Source organism: Xyrauchen texanus, chromosome 34 (assembly GCF_025860055.1).
Source record: "Xyrauchen texanus isolate HMW12.3.18 chromosome 34, RBS_HiC_50CHRs, whole genome shotgun sequence".
NCBI lineage: Eukaryota > Metazoa > Chordata > Actinopteri > Cypriniformes > Catostomidae > Xyrauchen > Xyrauchen texanus.
This window is the reverse complement of record NC_068309.1, coordinates 21348471-21366062: the sequence shown is the minus strand read 5'-3', so window position 1 is coordinate 21366062 and position 17592 is coordinate 21348471. Positions and strand designations below refer to the sequence as shown.

Genomic DNA, 17592 nt, shown 5'->3' with positions numbered 1-17592 from the left:
TTTTTTAATGTAACAGCAAAATAAACTGTAGAAGATTCAGTGCATTTGTCTAGAACTCGAGCACATTATTATAATATAATAGAATAGAATTGAATTGAATATTTGGGAAAACAACATTTCAGGGATCAGTAGAGTAAATCTATATAATCTCTTTTAGAAACAAGTTTAATAGGATCTTTAATGTTATGCTGATTGCTTCATTGTGCAATTTTTACTGGTGCGGAACGGATTAATGAAACCTTTCAGGGTCTTTGAACTTAGTAATAGGTTACAAATGTGATACATTCAAATTCACTCGATATACACATTTAGGGCAACAACTTTCATGATTTTTACTTACACAATTTGGCTGCCTTTGGTTTCTTTTGCAGTTGAATTTAATGAAGCAATTATTGGCAACAAAGCTTTGTTTCAAACACCAGTTGAGTGTAACAGTGGAATTTGATAAGCGGTTATCACTCTAATGTTCTCACTTTGCCTCAAATCCCAGTGCAACTCTCCACTCCACTGAATCCTGAATAATCATTACTGAAGTATAATAAAGTTGAGCATTCCTATCTGTATTCTATGAGGAAGTCTTTGGGGAAAATATATTTTTGATTTATTTTTGACATTTTATTTTACTACAGCATATAACTTTATTCTGAATGTGCTTCTGATCTTAAAAGTGCACTCAGTAATGTTTTCTTTATTAAAAAAGTTTAAATCCTAAAGACATTAATTGTAATTTTGCAATATATTTAGGACATCATGACCACTCACATTAAAATGAATACTCCAGTCATATCAGTAACCTTATAAAAGCTGTTTTATTCTACATGGAGAGGTACATGTATGTCTGTACATGGAGGCTGCCATGTTAGAATCACATGACCAGCCGAATAATACTTGTTTAATCTCAGTAACCATCCTGTTATTTGACACTGTAACAGGGTTCGATGGAAAGGAGGAGGTGGATACCATACGAAGCATCAAAGTAATGTTTTAATAAACTCAAACCCAAAAACACACAAACATAAACACATACAGGGCAGCTGCTAGTAGCTTTCTCTCTCTCTCTCTCAAACTGCCGCATCTCATGGCACTTATCCCTCTTCTCAGCTGATTAGCCCGATTGGGGGTCAGGCGTGCATAGTCACGACCCGGCCCCGCCCTCCTCCTTGTCACAGACACTTTCACTAATGGATTAAAGTAATCATGGCTGACTGTGAACACTAAATTTCTACAATGGCATCAGAAACTGAAAACTATTGTTTTTAAATGATGCTGAATCAAAGCCACTAGGCATCAGTGCAAGTCCAAGATGACACAAAGACAAAACCTTTAAAAGTGCACCCAGTGAGAAAATAAATTGTACTTTTGAAAAATATATTGAAAATCACATGAGAAGTTATATCACTTGAGAATTATAACAGAAGCCTTATAAAAGCTGTTGTATTAGACATGGAGTTGAGCTGACTCATTGGATCCACCATGTTTAAATCACATGACCAGACAAAAACTATTAATTTCATCTCAGTAAGCCAAAATTCTCAGACACTGTAGCTCTTTATATATTGAATAAATAACTGGAGAAATAACCGAAAACCAAGTGAGTAACAAAATATTCAAGGGTGGAGCTGACCAAAGGTAAAAGTAATTTAGAAACTCACTATAACACAGTTCAATGGAAAGGAGGAGGCGAGAACCGGCTTGACAGCATAAATAATATTTTAATGATCAACTTAAACAAAAGACAAACACACACACATGACGGACATGTCCGTAAATGATCTCTCTCTCCCGCACCATCCTCAGTCTGGCCATTCTCCATTGACACCTCTCATCAAAAAGGTGTTACCCTTCTGTCACTTACTCAACATTTTGTCAATTGTAGTGACACTAGGGGTCTCTCTTGAGAGCCTTGGTTGCCTCTGAACTTGATAAAAGGCCAATAAAAAACTGAATTTGCATGCCCCTCCCCTGGATATACGGGTATAAAGAGGGTGCAATACAGCTGTTCATTCAGATTTTTTTTTCTGAGCCTTGCGATTGTATGTGCAGCAAGCTGACGTTTCACTACTGTTCCACTCACCTCTGCAGAGCTTTGCTGTTGGATCTTACGCCGCGTTACCAGCAACTTTTCTTTTCTCTGTCTACGCCCCTGGGCGCTTCGATAGTGCTTCTAAAAGAGCAATAACCTCTAAAAGAGTATTTTCTCTAAAAAAGCAATACAAATTGGCATTGAAAGTCTTTTTAAAGACACTGCTTTTTAAAGATGCCTTTCCGCCTTTGTGTAGTTCCTGGATAGGGCAGATATCTCTTTGCATCTGACGGTCATAGACGATGCCTTGTGTGTCTGGGCCATGATCACACAGAGGCAGCATTTGTGGATGGTTCTTGTTCTCACTGCAAGAACTTGACCATGGCAATGTTGTGGACACGGCTTTCCTTTCTGAAAGGAAACGCCACTCCTGCCGCCCCCCCGCATCACGCCTTCTTCCCACGGGATTGAGGCCGACGCGGCTGGCGATGGAGACGATTTGGGGTGTTCAGCTGGTGCGGTTTCGATGGGTAAATCCCCACGAACAATCCGGCCCCCGGCAGGCTCGTTTGCTTCTGTCCGGGCCTAATGTAAGATTGGCTCACCCCACGGCCAGTCTGATATCTCCTTCAGACCCCTCGAGCTGGATGATGACATCGCCACTGGATCGGAGAGTGTCACGGCATCTGACGCGGAGGACTAGACTAGGCTGCCAACTTCGGGTCTGCCTGCCCAGTCTAAGGCTGACGCGCAGATGGCTGATATGCTTGCCCGGGCCGCCGTGAGCATGGGGCTGGACTGGAACCCTCCATCCTCCCCTCAGCCCTCATGGCTAGATGATTGTTTCCTCGAGGCAGGGCGGTGCTCACAGCTTTCCAGAAGTGCATGAAGAGCTGAGGAAGTCATGGAGGGCACCTTTTACTGCCCGAAACCAACCTCCTTGCTCGTCCGCTCACACTACCTTTTTTTTTTTTGGCACCATTCTGAGTAAACTCTGGAGACAGATGTGCAGGAAATCCCAGGAAATACTCAAACCAGCCCATCTAGCACCAATAATCATGCACGTTCTAAATCAATAAGATAATTTTTTTTCCCCATTCTGTTGGTTTATGTGAATGTTAACTGAATCTCCTGACCTATATATGTTTTATGCTTAACTATATTAATAATAATAATAATAATAATAACTTTATTCTTATATAGCGCCTTTAAAGCAGCTTCTCAAGGCGCTTTACCTAATAAAACAAGCAAAACAAAAATACATCACAGAAAAAAAAAAAAAACCAAAAAAAAAAACAAGATAAAATACAATAAAATAAAAGTCAAATAAAAGCTAGCCTAAAAAATGCGTTTTCAATAAAGATTTGAAATTACTTAAAGACTGTGCATCTCTAATATTTGAAGGGAGTGCATTCCAAAGTCTAGGAGCATAGGATGAGAAAGCCCTATCCCCTACAGTACGCAACCGAGTCTGTGGGACTGCCAATAGACCAGCTTGTGAAGAGCGTAAATGACGCTTGGGTGTGTATAAAGTTAAAAGCGCAGACAAATACTGCGGTGCCAGACCATGCAGTGCCTTATATGTGAGCATAAGTATTTTAAAATCGACTCGAACTTGACCGGAGCCAGTGCAAAGACTTTAAAATAGGTGTAATATGCTCATTTCTTCTGATTCCAGTCAAGATCCTAGCAGCAGAATTTTGAACACATTGTAATTTGTTCAGTGTGGTTTTGGAACTCCAGCAAGAAGTGCATTGCAATAGTCAATGCGAGAAAAACTAAAGTATTGATAAGCCTTTCAGTCACAGAGAGGGATAACATAGAGCGAAGTCTGGCAATATTTCTGAGATGAAAATAAGAGTTCTTAACAATGTACCGCACATGAGAGTCGAAGGACAGACTAGAATCAAATATAACTCCCAAGTTTTTTAACTTAGTCTGTGCCTCCAAGTCAGTCCCATCTATGTTCAGAATTAGTGAACCAGCCTTACGAAGCTGATGAGGAGTGCCAATAAGCAAGAACTCAGTCTTATCATTATTTAGACACAAAAAATTTTGAGACATCCATGTTTTTATCTCAGAAATACAGTGTGTTAAAAAAGAACATCCAGATTTTGACCAGGCTTAGAGTGAATATAAATCTGAGTGTCATCTGCATAACAGTGATAATTAAGTCCAAGTGATCTTAGTAGCAGTCCGAGTGGAAAGATGTAAATGCTAAAAAGTAAGGGACCAAGAATTGAACCTTGGGGAACACCCGTACGGACAGAACCAATCTCAGACCGAAAACCATTCATACAAACAAACTGTTTACGATGCGAGAGATAAGATCTAAACCAGGTTAATACAGTCTCAGAAACACCAAAGACATTTTCCAGACGGTTTAGTAGAAGATTGTGATTAACAGTATCAAAAGCGGCACTAAGATCGAGAAGGATAAGAATGGAAAGAGAACCAGAATCTGAGGCTATCAACAGGTCATTGGTGACCTTAACCAAGGCTGTCTCAGTACTATGAAATTTTCGAAAACCAGACTGAAGGGGCTCAAAAAGATTATTTACTGAGAGATGACTATGTAGCTGCAAAGCCACAACACGTTCCAAAATTTTTGCCAGAAAAGGAAGATTTGATATAGGGCTGATAGTTATTTATGTTATCCAACTCTGCATCACGCTTCTTGAACAGAGCGCTACAGCAGCAGTTTTCAATGCTGCAGGGACAACACCAGAACACAAAGATTCATTGACAATGCCAAGAACAACTGGACACAATGAATCAAAACAGGATTTAAACAGGCTTGTAGGGAGGGGATCAAGTATGCAATTGGTAACTTTCATACCTGTTACCACCCTAGTAAGCAGCTCAGAGTCAACTTCAGAAAAGATAGTAAAGGATGTGCCAAAGAAAGAAGGCAAGCATAGTATAGAAGAGGAAACCGGTATAGCATGAATCATTTTGTAAACATTTTCAATTTTAGAGCTAATAAAATTGAGAAAATCATTACACACCTGATTTGAAACAGGCAGAGAGATGCCAACATTGGCTGTAAGAAGCCTATTTATAGTATGAAATAGATGTCTTGGATTACTTAGATTATCATCAATTATCTGGGAAAAATAAACAGACCTAGCAGACTCAATTTCAGATCTATATTCCGCCAAGTGATCTTTCCAAGCCTGGTAAAATAAATTCAGGCCCGAGTTACGCCACTTACGCTCCATTTTACGGCAAGCTTTTTTCTTAAAGCGCAGGTCATCATTATACCATGGGGCATAACGAGAAAAAGAGACTCTGCGTGACCTCAAGGGAGCAAAAGAATCAAAATTAGAGGCAAGAACAGCATTCAAATGTAAAATCTTATCTTCCAGATGAGATGACTGTGGACCACTAAGACAGGAAACAACAGAGTCTGCAAAATCTGACGGATTAATTGATTTCCATTTACTGAAAATGAACAGAATGTGAAGAAGACGTAGAAGGAAAAGGCAGTTCCATATTAAAAAGATTGCCAGATGATCAGAAAGACCAATATCAACTGTGCACTGATGTGATATAATTGCTTGGTTTGCAATCACAAGGTCTAATGTATGACCTTTGTTATGTGTAGGACCACTGATAAACTGTTTAAGATTAAAACAGTCTAATAGAAATAGGAAGTCTTTTGCCATCGCGACAGTCATTTTCATCAATGTGTATGTTGAAATCCCCTAGAATGAGGATTCTCTCAAATTTGTAACACAACATTGACAACAAGTCAGCAAAGTCAGTCATAAAAGCTTCATTTGCCTTTGGTGGTCGATAGACAGTAGCGATGGTAATTGCCTTTGGAGCAGAAATATTTAAAACAAGGCATTCAAAAGATGAGAACTGTGGTACACTCACGGCGCTGATGTTAGATTGCAGATTATGAACCACAATAATTCCACCAGTAGATCGCGGTAAATCAAACAGTCCATACCCCTCAGGAGTGATCTGGTTGAAGAGGAGACCGTCATTTTGTTTATGCCATGTTTCAGTTAAAAACAATAGGTCCAGTTTTCGCTCTGCGATAATGTCTGATAAAAGCAGGGCTTTATTGTTTACTGAGCGTGCATTAAACAACCCAACATTCACGGGGCTTTGGTACATCACAGAGTGCAACTCCGACCGAACAAACGAGGATAGATTACTCAGGACTGCACCAGTACGAGACACGCTTTTAGCATGACGCCAACACATTGGCACGCAGATGTTGCTAAAAGGAAAGAGGTCATATCTACGGCCAAAACTCCGATGAATGTACCGTCTTCGTCTCAGCAGACCGGCGTTTCGACAGAGTGCATAAACATCTTTTTGTAAGTAGTAGTTTTGTTTTAAGTTCAGCAACTGGTGTGCAGTGTACCTTAAAGCCATACTTCTTGGATCCAGGATCGCAACAGTCTCAAGGCAGCGAAAGTTCAAAGTAAGGCCACAGGGTAAACTCCTCGGATAGGGATCCAGGGTCCTCCAGAAAACGCAGACAGATATAAACAATAATCCAGCAAATGTAAAATAGTCCCGCGACATAGCAACAAGTTGAGAACTAAAAATAGCAGGTAGAAAAACCGCATCAACATAAAAACAAACAATAGTGAAACAGTTTAGGAGCGGCAGCCAAAACGCGCCAGCGTTCCCTTCAGTGTGACTTATCCAAACTGACGTTGACTGATTGAATAAGATTGAAGTTCTCCCATTAACTGTTATATTTAAAGTTTTTTGTTTGGACATATCTTATTTTGTGTATCTGGCTGATGACATCACACAACCCCCACCTTCAGCACCCCCTCATCAAACTATGGCAATGAAAATGTGTCTTAGATGCTAGCTCAGAAATAAACTGGAGAAAGAGATAGAAATTGAAGGAGCGAGTGCAGAGAGAGAAAGTGAGACGACTTACCATCCATGTCTAGTCTCTGCATGATAATAGCCAGCTCCACCTCACTGGGCATGTGCCCAAGAGAGCGCATGGCCATACCAAGCTCCTGCTTAGAGATGAAACCATTCCCATCCCTGTCTAGAACACGGAATGCTTCTCTAATCTCTGAAGAGACACAGATATATAGAGAGAAAAGGAGAAAACAATTTCACTGTTAATAAAGTATTAAACGGTGAGTAAACACAAATATTGTACCTCAATTCAGATTCAGATTTACAATTCACAAGCTCAAGACACTTTACGTTATATAATGCATGTTTTTTTCAGGTGTACCTTACAAAACCTGTCCTATCACACAAATGACACAGAAATACTAAATGTGGCTCATTCTATTTCAAAGCTGTGAATTCTTTGTGACTGCGCTGTGACAGAATGTTTATCCACTGTTTCTAAGAGTATCAACACTGGTTTTCAGGTGGTGTTAAGGGCCCCCAAAACAAGTCACACGCTCTAATAACAAAAATAACACACGTTTCTTCTATCATTTCAGAGGAGTAGCTTCTCTTTTTTTTTTTGCTCTTTAAAAGACCCATCTTGGCGTGGGATAAAAAGCTGATATCATGTGTGCTTTTTGATATGCTGAAGCTTGCACTCCCAGCATTTAACAAATGCTTATATGCCTTTGCACTGCTCTAAAATAAAATATCCTCATGTTTATATCCTCATAAAACCATCAAATTCTGTTTGGCATCTGAAAGATCTATAGGCAATTATATTAGATCAAAAACATACTTAACACTGAAGTATCAGGCTGACACATCATGACCTAATCTTAAGAGAACTGATTATAAACATACTTGGTAGTTTGCTTCAACCGTTCTCTATGGAAAATGTTACATAATTTATGTTTGGGCCTCAGGTATAAATATGAATATATCCGATGATTTTTCACATGATTATATTTCTCATGCCCTCAATTCCTGTCTGTCAAAACATGAATTTGTAAAGGAGGTATTGGAAGCTTTATTTCCATCTAAAAGTAATTTCACTGACCAGAGTTTCACATCTCAAACCATTGTATTCACAACACCCTCAAAGAACAAGTCAGACCATCGATCTTCTTGCGTGCCCTGGGGCAGTGCCTTAACACATGACTGGTGAGACGTTCCAGAAGAGAAAAGTGAGATTTACAGTTGCAGGATTATAGTGGGGTAGCAACCATGTGTAGAGAGATTTTGTAATGTTTATAATAGTAAAGGCACAAGGGAATAGATCCTGGGGTTGTTATGGTTACTCTCTAGTGACCCAAACAAAAAAACAGTAAAACAGGAAACAAAGAAAAGATTGTTTCCTTCATTTAAAGGAACTGTCCGCCACAAAATGAAAACTCTATAATTTTACTTACCTTCATGACTTCATGTCATTTCAAACCAATAATATTTTATTTTTCTGTTCAACACAAAAGCAGTAATTTTGAAGCATTTTGAAGCAAATCATTTCCATTTAATGCCAGATTTATAAAGACCATGGCTGTCAAGTTCCTAAAAGGACAAAAAAGAAACAAAAATAAGACTTGTGTGCTATATTCCAAGTCTTCTGAAGCCATACAATGAGATTTGTTTGATTAAATTAACCCAAAATATAATGCTCTTATCATTTACTCACCCTCATGCCATCCCAGATGTGTATCACTTTCTTTCTTTTGCAGAACACAAATAAAATATTTAGAAGTATTTATCAGCTCTGTAGGTCAATACAATGCAAATTAATGGTGGCCAGAAGTTTGAATCTCCAAAAAGCATGTAAAGGCAGCATAAAAATAATCCATAAAACTCCAGTGGGTAAACCCAAATCGTCTGAAGCGATATGATAGATGTGGGTGATAAACAGATCAATATTAAGTCCTTTTTCCACTTTCACTTTCACTTCCACATTCTTCTTTTGTTTTTTGGCAATTTGCATTCTCCGTGCACCTACTGGTCAAGGATGGTCAAATGTGGAGATTTATAGTAAAAAAATCACATAAATATTTATATGTTTCTCACCCAAATCTATCTTATCGCTTCTGACGACATGAATTAACCCACTGGAGTTGTATGGATTAATTTTATGCTGCCTTTATGTGATTTTTGGAGATTCAAATATCTTGCCACCATTCACTTGCATTGTATGGACCTACAGAGCTGAGATATTTTACAAAAAATCTTAACTTGTTTTCAACAGAAGAAAAAAAGTCATACACAACTGGGATGGCATGAGGGTAAGTAAATGATGAAAGAATTTTCCTTTTTGGGTGAACAATCCCTTTAACAAATTTACGCAATGTGACGAATAACGGTCATCTTTATACACGATACTAACACTTTCTGACACCTAGCCAAAGCTCTGAAATCTCATTTGCATTCTTTTCAGGTTCAAATATATTACACCATGATGTCATTAATGGCAAAATGCCATTGATTCTCACATGTGATGTAACTGAATGTGAGGCGTCTGTGTGAATATGTGAGTGTGCGGATGGGGCGTGGTCGCGTGTCTGTCTGTGGGAGAGAGCGAGCGGTAAGGCTCGTCACATGGGTTGTAATTATCTCTAACACCAGTCTCTTGTTATAGTGATGGCGGAGCGAGACTTAAAGGTGACCAGCTCACCAGAGAAGAAGAGAGAGAGAGCCACATGCAGCAGCCGTGTGTGTGTGTTTTGATACTTTTTTGTGCCTTCCCAGGTTTCGGAGCCTATGTAACACGGTTCACATGGACAAGGAGGAGGTGGGAACCGGCTGAACATTCAGAGTAATATTTAATGAAGAAAAAAAAAAAAGACACAAAACACAAACAAGGCAGCTGGGTGTGGCTCTCTCTCTCTCTCACTCCTCTTCTCTGGTGAACTGGTCACCTTTAAAGGGCTGGACTGGCGTTGATCCACGATGGATGGTGGTATGTTTTATTTTCTTATGTTAACTCTATACTCTGCTTGAAAGCTTCACTTTTAGTTGACCAGCTACTGGAAGCTTGCTTCTAAAACAATCAGGCCAATTTAACTGTTAAACTTGTGTAAAATCACCATGCAACAACTGCTTTATGCAGCACAATGAGCTAGTAGCTAACAGCTAGCGGTTGTGTTTTGTTTAAGATGATGTCACAGCAGTAGAGGCGGCGCAACTATGATGATCAACCTATAATCCCACCCACGTTGAGGTGGAACTAAACTGCAATGGAAATGCAAGCTCAGAAAAGTAAAGCGAATAGAGTTGAGGCAAGTCGAACTGTAACATTAAGTGGAAAAGCGCCATAAGTCTCCCTCCACCATCACTGTAACGAGAGACAGGTGTTAGAGATAATTACAACCCAGGTGATGAGCCTTACCACTCTCTCTCTCTCTCCCGCAGACAGACACATGACCCCGCCCCCATACCCACAGTGAGATTTGAGAGCTGAAGCAGAAGTGAATATTTTCAGTGAATGAAAACCAAAATTTCTATTCCTCATGCAAAGTTATTATATGACATCAGATGACTATATACACCGATCAGCCTCAACATTAAAACCACCAGCCTAATATTGTGTAGGTCACCCTCGTGCCGCCAAAACAGTGCCAACCCGCACTGATGCTATTCTTCTCACCACAATTGTAAAGAGCGGTTATCTGAGTTGATGAGAGAGGTCAACAGAGAATGGCCAGACTGGTTTGAACTGACAAAGTATACGATAACTCAGATAACCGCTCTGTACAATTGGGGTGAGAAGAATATCATCTTAGAATACTATTCTAAGATGTGGGTTGGCGCTGTTTTGGTGGCAAAAGGGGGACCTACACAATATTAAGCAGGTGGTTTTAATGTTGTGGCTGATGAATCTTCCAAAATTTTCCTTTTGTTTTCCAAAATAAATAAATAAATCTTTCTTTAAATCTAAGAATACCTTCATTATAATTGAAATAAAAAAACAATACATACACATTCATAAAAACAGACAGGAAAAAAAGAAAAGGGGGAAAAAAACACTCACCACCAAGCTCTTCTGTGGAGAGGTTAGCAAGCTGCTCTTCACTGGTTTCAGAGAGAGAGTTCCTCAGGTAGTTGTCTGTGTAGAGCAACCCTGCTCTCACATGGTGAAAAGGCATCTTCACCCTTCAAGGGAATAACAAACAACTGAGATGAATCGATGTACACACAATCACACTGTGCCTGCAGCCTCAGCGAAGCCTCCAAAAGTGAGTAATGATCTCATGCCTGTTGTTGAAAGAAAGTTACCAGACCAAGAAACAAGGACCAGACCAAATGCCCCAGTGTACAATATACATACATAAACTATAGTGTGAAGTGTGCATAAATGTCCAATTATGAGTGCATTCAATCAAAGTACATTCTACAATGTTTCAAACGCATACTCTGGCTGACACACACACACACACACACACACACACAGATTGTAAATTCATAGCACGACTTACACGCCTGTCCCCCTTGCTGCTGTTGTAATAGGTCATGATTCTACGAGACCAGGGTTGCAATTAAATGTGTCTCTAACAAGCAAACTCATTCACAAATACTTGACAAATAGATTTTAAAAATATGCTAAAACTCTTGTCACTCTGATTTATAAGACCAAACTAGAAGAGCAGTTCTTTTAAATTCCTGTCAGAAATGTCAATATCCAGTCAAGAGATATCTCTAGCTTAGTAAGAAATACATTTGTGTGTTTCTGAGAGCTCATTCTTTCAAGTCATTAATTTTAAACAATGATAATGTCAAGGTAGATAAGTTACCTGTATAATATAGTAGCACAATTGTTTATGGATTGATACTGTGTTGTTGTACTAGCAATCTTACAAAATATTTTTATTTGACAGATGTTTTGGTCAAATATTTACAATGTATGTTTTGAATTCTTTACACTGTCACACCATCAGATAAATCTTTGAATATGTCATGAGTCCCTTGTCTGTTTTAATCATTTCAGGTCCTGAGAGGCAGTTAAACTGGAGCACTGGCCTGAGAGACTTTTTGCAATATACAGACACATCTGAAAAACACAACCACATCTCATAGAATCTCATGTTTTTCTTAATGATTATAATGTAGCTCGTTGTACATATCACAGAAGTTTCATGATGATATTAACACTAGAGTTTGGACATAAGGTGCAGTAACATCCCAGGCCACCCGAGTTTGAGTCCCAACCTGTTCCCCCCTCTTCTTCCCAGATATTTTCAATCTCTCGCACCTAACCTATCTATTAAAAGCAAAAAATGCCAAAAATATAACTTCAGAGCTGCTGCTATATGTTTAATGATCCACGTAATGTCATTTTGTAAGAGATCAAGATGGTTTTCATAAGATCAGGCTGAAAAAACAAGACCAATAGGTAAGCACAAAGCTCAAGCATTGCCTCCAGCAAAAGAGTATCCAAAGATATGATAGGGAATCCTTGATGAATTCTATTCTGAGAGACACAGTGCCTCAGAACAGAGAGTTTCATGTAAATTAAGGCAAAATTAAGAGGAGGTGACAGGTAGGAGGAAGCTAGCTAATTTGTGGTAATGCTCACCAAGGACAAACCCTAGCTGTACAAAAGGACTCTGTGCTACTGTAATTACCATAGATATTAACATCAGCTATAGCTGAAGGCAGCTTTGAAAGGAGTTTGATTGATTCTGGGCTCAACTTATGGCAGCTACACATGAATATTTTAAAGAACCATCGATGAGTCATTTGGATCACTTTGATAACTTGACCTGTGTGGCAAATGTAAACCAATATGGAGGAAAATGGCTTTAACTAATATTCTGGGTTAAATAAAAGTTAAAGCTCAGTCGACAGCATTTGTGGCATAATGTTATCACAAAAAAAGTATTTTTATTTGTCCTGACTTTTTTTTTTTTAAAGCAAAAATCAAGGTTACAGTGAAGTTACTTACAATGGAGGGTTTAAAGGCAGAAATGTGAAGCTTATAATTTTATAAAAGCACTAACATTCATTCTTCTGTTAAAACTTTAGTATTATTTGAGCTGCAATGTTGTTTAAATCATAACTTTTACAGTTGTTTTAGGGTTTTAGTCTGTTGACATTACATCCTAATGGCAACGAAGTTGTAAAATTGTCTATAACTTTACACTACAAAGGTAAGTAAGCTATTTCATCACACTAAAATCTTGTTAGCACTCATATTGTTAATGTCTTGTGGCTACACTTTTGAAATAGTGAGTATTTTACAATTTACCCTATTCACTTCCATTGTAACTGCCTTACTGGAACCTAGATTTTTTTTTTAAAGAAAAGGAGGGGCAAATCAAAATAATTTTTTGTGATAATCAATATTATGCCACAAATGCTGTCGACTGAGCTTAACTTGCATTGAACCCAGAATATACCCTTTAAGTTAATATAATGTGCTTGAAAAGGTAGCGCTGGCAAAATAAGGTATTTGGGAATGTGTTGTCAATTCACACTACACTCTTGGCATTTACTTGCTAAAAGACATGCAATTTACAAATATCCAAGGCTAAATTTTATGTTGTTGCTTTGGTAACAGACTCAGAAGAACATTATGCTGAGGTTTTCAAAATAACCTTGACAAACTCTTTCAATTAATTCTATTCTGAAGTCTTTTAAATCCTAATAAGGCAGTATGTAAATGCAGATGTGAACAGTTATTGACCAAAATGCAGTGACAGCATTAATCCCTAAACGTGGTCCTGAGAGTTTGCATAACACCTCATTTAAAATAGAGAGAGAGAGAGAATGGAATGGAAGTGACATCCATCACTGGTATGATAAATAACATATGATGATATATTATGTAATGGATTATTTCCAGCCACCTTTTAGCTGGTCTCACACAGTTCTCCTGGGACCAACACATCTGCCAGCAACAGAAAAGATGTGAGGTTTCCACATGTTGTGAGTAGTAGGGGCTAGCTTGTCTTTTTGGGTTTGCACATCTGCTCCTGCCTCTGATCCAGAACCTGTTAAAGAAGTTTTGTTTTGGGTCACAGACACTGCACCTACATAGGACAACTTTTATCCAGTTCATTAAGTGACCACAAACAGAAATGTGTAAGGACAGTGACGATAATGAGCCACAACAGCAAGGACGCACCTTCACAAGGTCAATTGTTGTGCGCGGATATAAGGATTTGTCTCAAAAGAAGGTGTCGGACACCTTGTGATCAGAGAGTCCAAATTTGACACTAAAGAGACACTGAATTGTATCTAAGACCTTTATAAGGTAATAGGGAATGCAGATGGAAGCTTATTTTTACTGAAATGCAAAAGGGCATTAAACTACAATTTTGTGACATTACGGTTTACATAGTGATTATGGTTTACAAATTATGTTAGACTTAAAATTTTATTCTCAAAAAAGATGGGTAAAAAGATAAAGATGAAAGATTAAAAGATAATTTCAAGTCACGAGTGAAGCTGCATCGGAAAAATGCCAGAGCTGCTCCGTGGACACTTGCATGCTGTGAAGCACTTAACACTTCACCTCATGAGTGTGTGTCAACACTCATACACATCAAAAATACAATCTTATACCACTACTGTTCTAGTTAAGAATTAAATATTATCCTTTCTCAACATTAACTATGAGATGTATGCTATTGGCCTGAATACCAGCTTCAAAAAGAGAATAAAGACAAACTAAAGCACGAAAACCACAAGAATGTAGTAAATTATCTTAACCCAGAGCCCCTAAAAAACATGCAAAACAATTTTTTTCTTTTAGTTTTCCTAAAAATGTATGTTCATATGTGGACAGCGGGACTAAGTTGTGAAATTTTAAGTAATACCAAGTTATTGAAAGTCAGATTTGTTTTAAACAAATATTTTATTATGTTTCCAGGAGTGTTGGTTAATCATGTTTTTGAGACATAACAGAAATTACATCAGAAATATCATAATTCATTCTGATTCAAAGTAATGGCCAACATCATTCAATCGCTGCCAACCATGTTAAAATAAAATTATACATAATACATTCCGAATAAATGTACTGTTTACCATTGTTCCATGTCTACCAAACATGTTGAATGGTCCAAACATCATCTGCAGCCTGAAACTCAACTTTTGACTGGATATTAGGAGTGAATGCACTTGGCTGCATAGAGATATTGGATGCTTTCTAGCTCCCTATTTAGTGAATGACTTAACCTCCAGTGTGTTGTCTGTCTGCATTATCTCAGAATAGTTTGAAATGCACATTATTTTCATCTTAACTCCATATAAAGCCACTGAAAACAAAAAGGTTCTGCTTTTGGGATGAACCCTTTGATACTCAATGTGATAATTCACCGTGAATATAGGATATATTAAGTTACATGTATTGTGTTTAACAGCGTGTCATTTTGAATAAATGTATGACATTTTAAAAATGGCATATCGGATGAAACTAGAGACTTTTTTGACTCAAATAGGTTTTAATGTAAAAACTTAATGAGGTTTCTTACCAGATGTAGTTTTGTTGCCGTTTCTCCCAAAGACAAACTCAGCTGAGATCGGCGTCATGTTGTTTTGTCACATGACTCAGTGCATCGAGTTTAACCCTTTAATGACAGCCTAGAGTCTCCTGAACCGAGTTCAGTCAGTTTAAATGAAATTAAATTATGATTAGCCTATATTTAATGTCCACACCTGTGGACGTGGCATCTCAGGAGGTTAAAAAAACACATTGCATAAGTTCCTAATCATTGCATTACACAATACTCAAGGAAAGTGAGTGATTCAGCCTACCTTAGAGAAAGAAATGCAATAATACTGTATTACATGACCACTGGATATTAACTGAATTACCATCCTTCAAGAGATGTCACCAAGCTACCAATACAAATAGACAAAATGTAATTGTCCATCATTTTTCAGGCAATTCCATGAGAAAGACAGGGAATTTTCACAGACATTTAGCCAACGTTCTCTGAAAGTTCTCTCAAAGTTATGAACATACATTCTTGCAGTAACGTTAATAGAACAATCTTTCAATATTTTCTGATTTCTCAAAACCTTAGCATGAAACCGTTATTCATACATCATTAGTGAAATGCTCTTTAAACATTACTACATTGTAAAAGAAAAAAAATGAACACCCCCCCCCCCCCCACCACAAATTTCAAACGATTTCCAGAACGTTATAACCAAGAAAAAACGTTCTAAGAGCATTATTTTTAAATGGACGTTATGAACGTTTTTCCCAACCTAAAGGGAACGTTTTGAAAACGTTCTTAGAACATAAAACTGTTAGTTGGGTTGTTGCTTGTTTGTTCTCTGTCCAAACAATTTTAAGAGCAAGTTCGATTCATTATGCAAAGAGACCAGAGATGAAAATGGCTTCTCACAGAGTATCAGTTTGTCATCTGCTCAGAAAACTTCACTCTGCAACCGACGCCTCAATACCAACTAAAACAGCCTCTGATCAACAAGAACCATAACGACTCGGTTACTAGCGTAACCTCGGTTCCCTGAGAGGAGGTCTCTCCTATTGCGTAAGTAGCTTACGCTATGGGAAAACTCCGTTTCTCGAGAAATATTGAAGTCTTTATGTAAAACGCATTGCAGCTGCACAGCAGGACAGCGATGAGCGAGGCAGCTCGGTCATTGGCTGTGCCGCGGCAACTGCTCGAACCAATGACGGGCGACTCTGAGCAGCGCCAACCAATGGTAGCGCTACCGCGTTCGCACGCTCAGAGCCTGCTGAAATTAGCATAGGCAGGCTATATAATGGGCACCCCGTCATGAGAGTTCCTGAAGCGAACTGACCAAGCACAAGCACGGCAGCTTACGCAATACTCGTTCCCTCCTCTGAGGGAACCGAGGTTACGCTAGTAACCGAGTCGTTCCCTATCGAGAGGTCTCTCCTATTGCGTAAGTAGCTTACGCTATGGGAACACCATGTAAAACGCCGTGCGTGCTGACTTCGCTCTATAAAACCAGAGGCAGGTGCCTGAGCTTTAAAGCAAAGTGATTATTCCCCGAGCCGGCCAACGGCGAGCTATATACTGGGATATTACAGAGCGTCCTTGCCCAAGGCGGGGCGCTCTTTGTATAAACACAAGCACACATCTTATGTACTGAGCTTTTTATGTACTGGTACGCATAATAAATCCTCTAAGTCGGTCAGAGACGGACCTTATAAGGGAGGAGGTGATGCCCAGCATAAACACACTCTATTCCATTCTATAGTCAGGCTGATAGAATGTTGGAATGCAATGAGGGGACCTGTAGGTTATAAAACCTGATAAATGTCGAAGGCGAGGCCCAGCCTGCCGCCGCAAAAATATCTTCAATGGGTATCCCACTCGACCACGCCCACGAGGAGGCCATGCTCCTCGTAGAGTGAGCTCTGATGCCTAAGGGGCATTGAAGGCCCTTGGCTTCATAAGCCAGCGCTATAGCATCCACTATCCAGCGCGATATTCTTTGCTTTGAGACAGCGAGACCCTTAGTTCGGCCGCCAAAGCATACGAATAATTGTTCCGTCTGTCTGAACAGGGCAGAACGTTCCAAATATACTCTGAGCGCCCTGACCGGGCAGAGTAAATTTGCGTCGCCTTCGTCTGCTGGGGACGATAGCGCTGCCAGATATATCACCTGTGCTCTGAAGGGTGTAGAGAGCACTTTAGGAATATACCCGTGCTTTGGTCTAAGGACAACTCTGCAGTTAGGTCCAAATTCCAGGCAAG

The 17592-nt window shown here is 39.1% G+C and overlaps 1 protein-coding gene across 1 annotated transcript in view; it reads right to left on the bottom strand.

Moving 5' to 3' along the window:
• Positions 1–17592, bottom strand: part of LOC127627917 (calcium-binding protein 8-like) — a 75905-nt gene that overhangs the window by 46108 nt on the left and 12205 nt on the right. The window contains exons 2-3 of the mRNA XM_052104532.1: positions 10923–11044; positions 6939–7082 (exon numbers count right to left, since the gene is read on the bottom strand). Of these exons, the coding sequence (XP_051960492.1) occupies positions 6939–7082; positions 10923–11044 (266 nt within the window). The remainder of the gene's footprint in view (positions 1–6938; positions 7083–10922; positions 11045–17592) is intronic.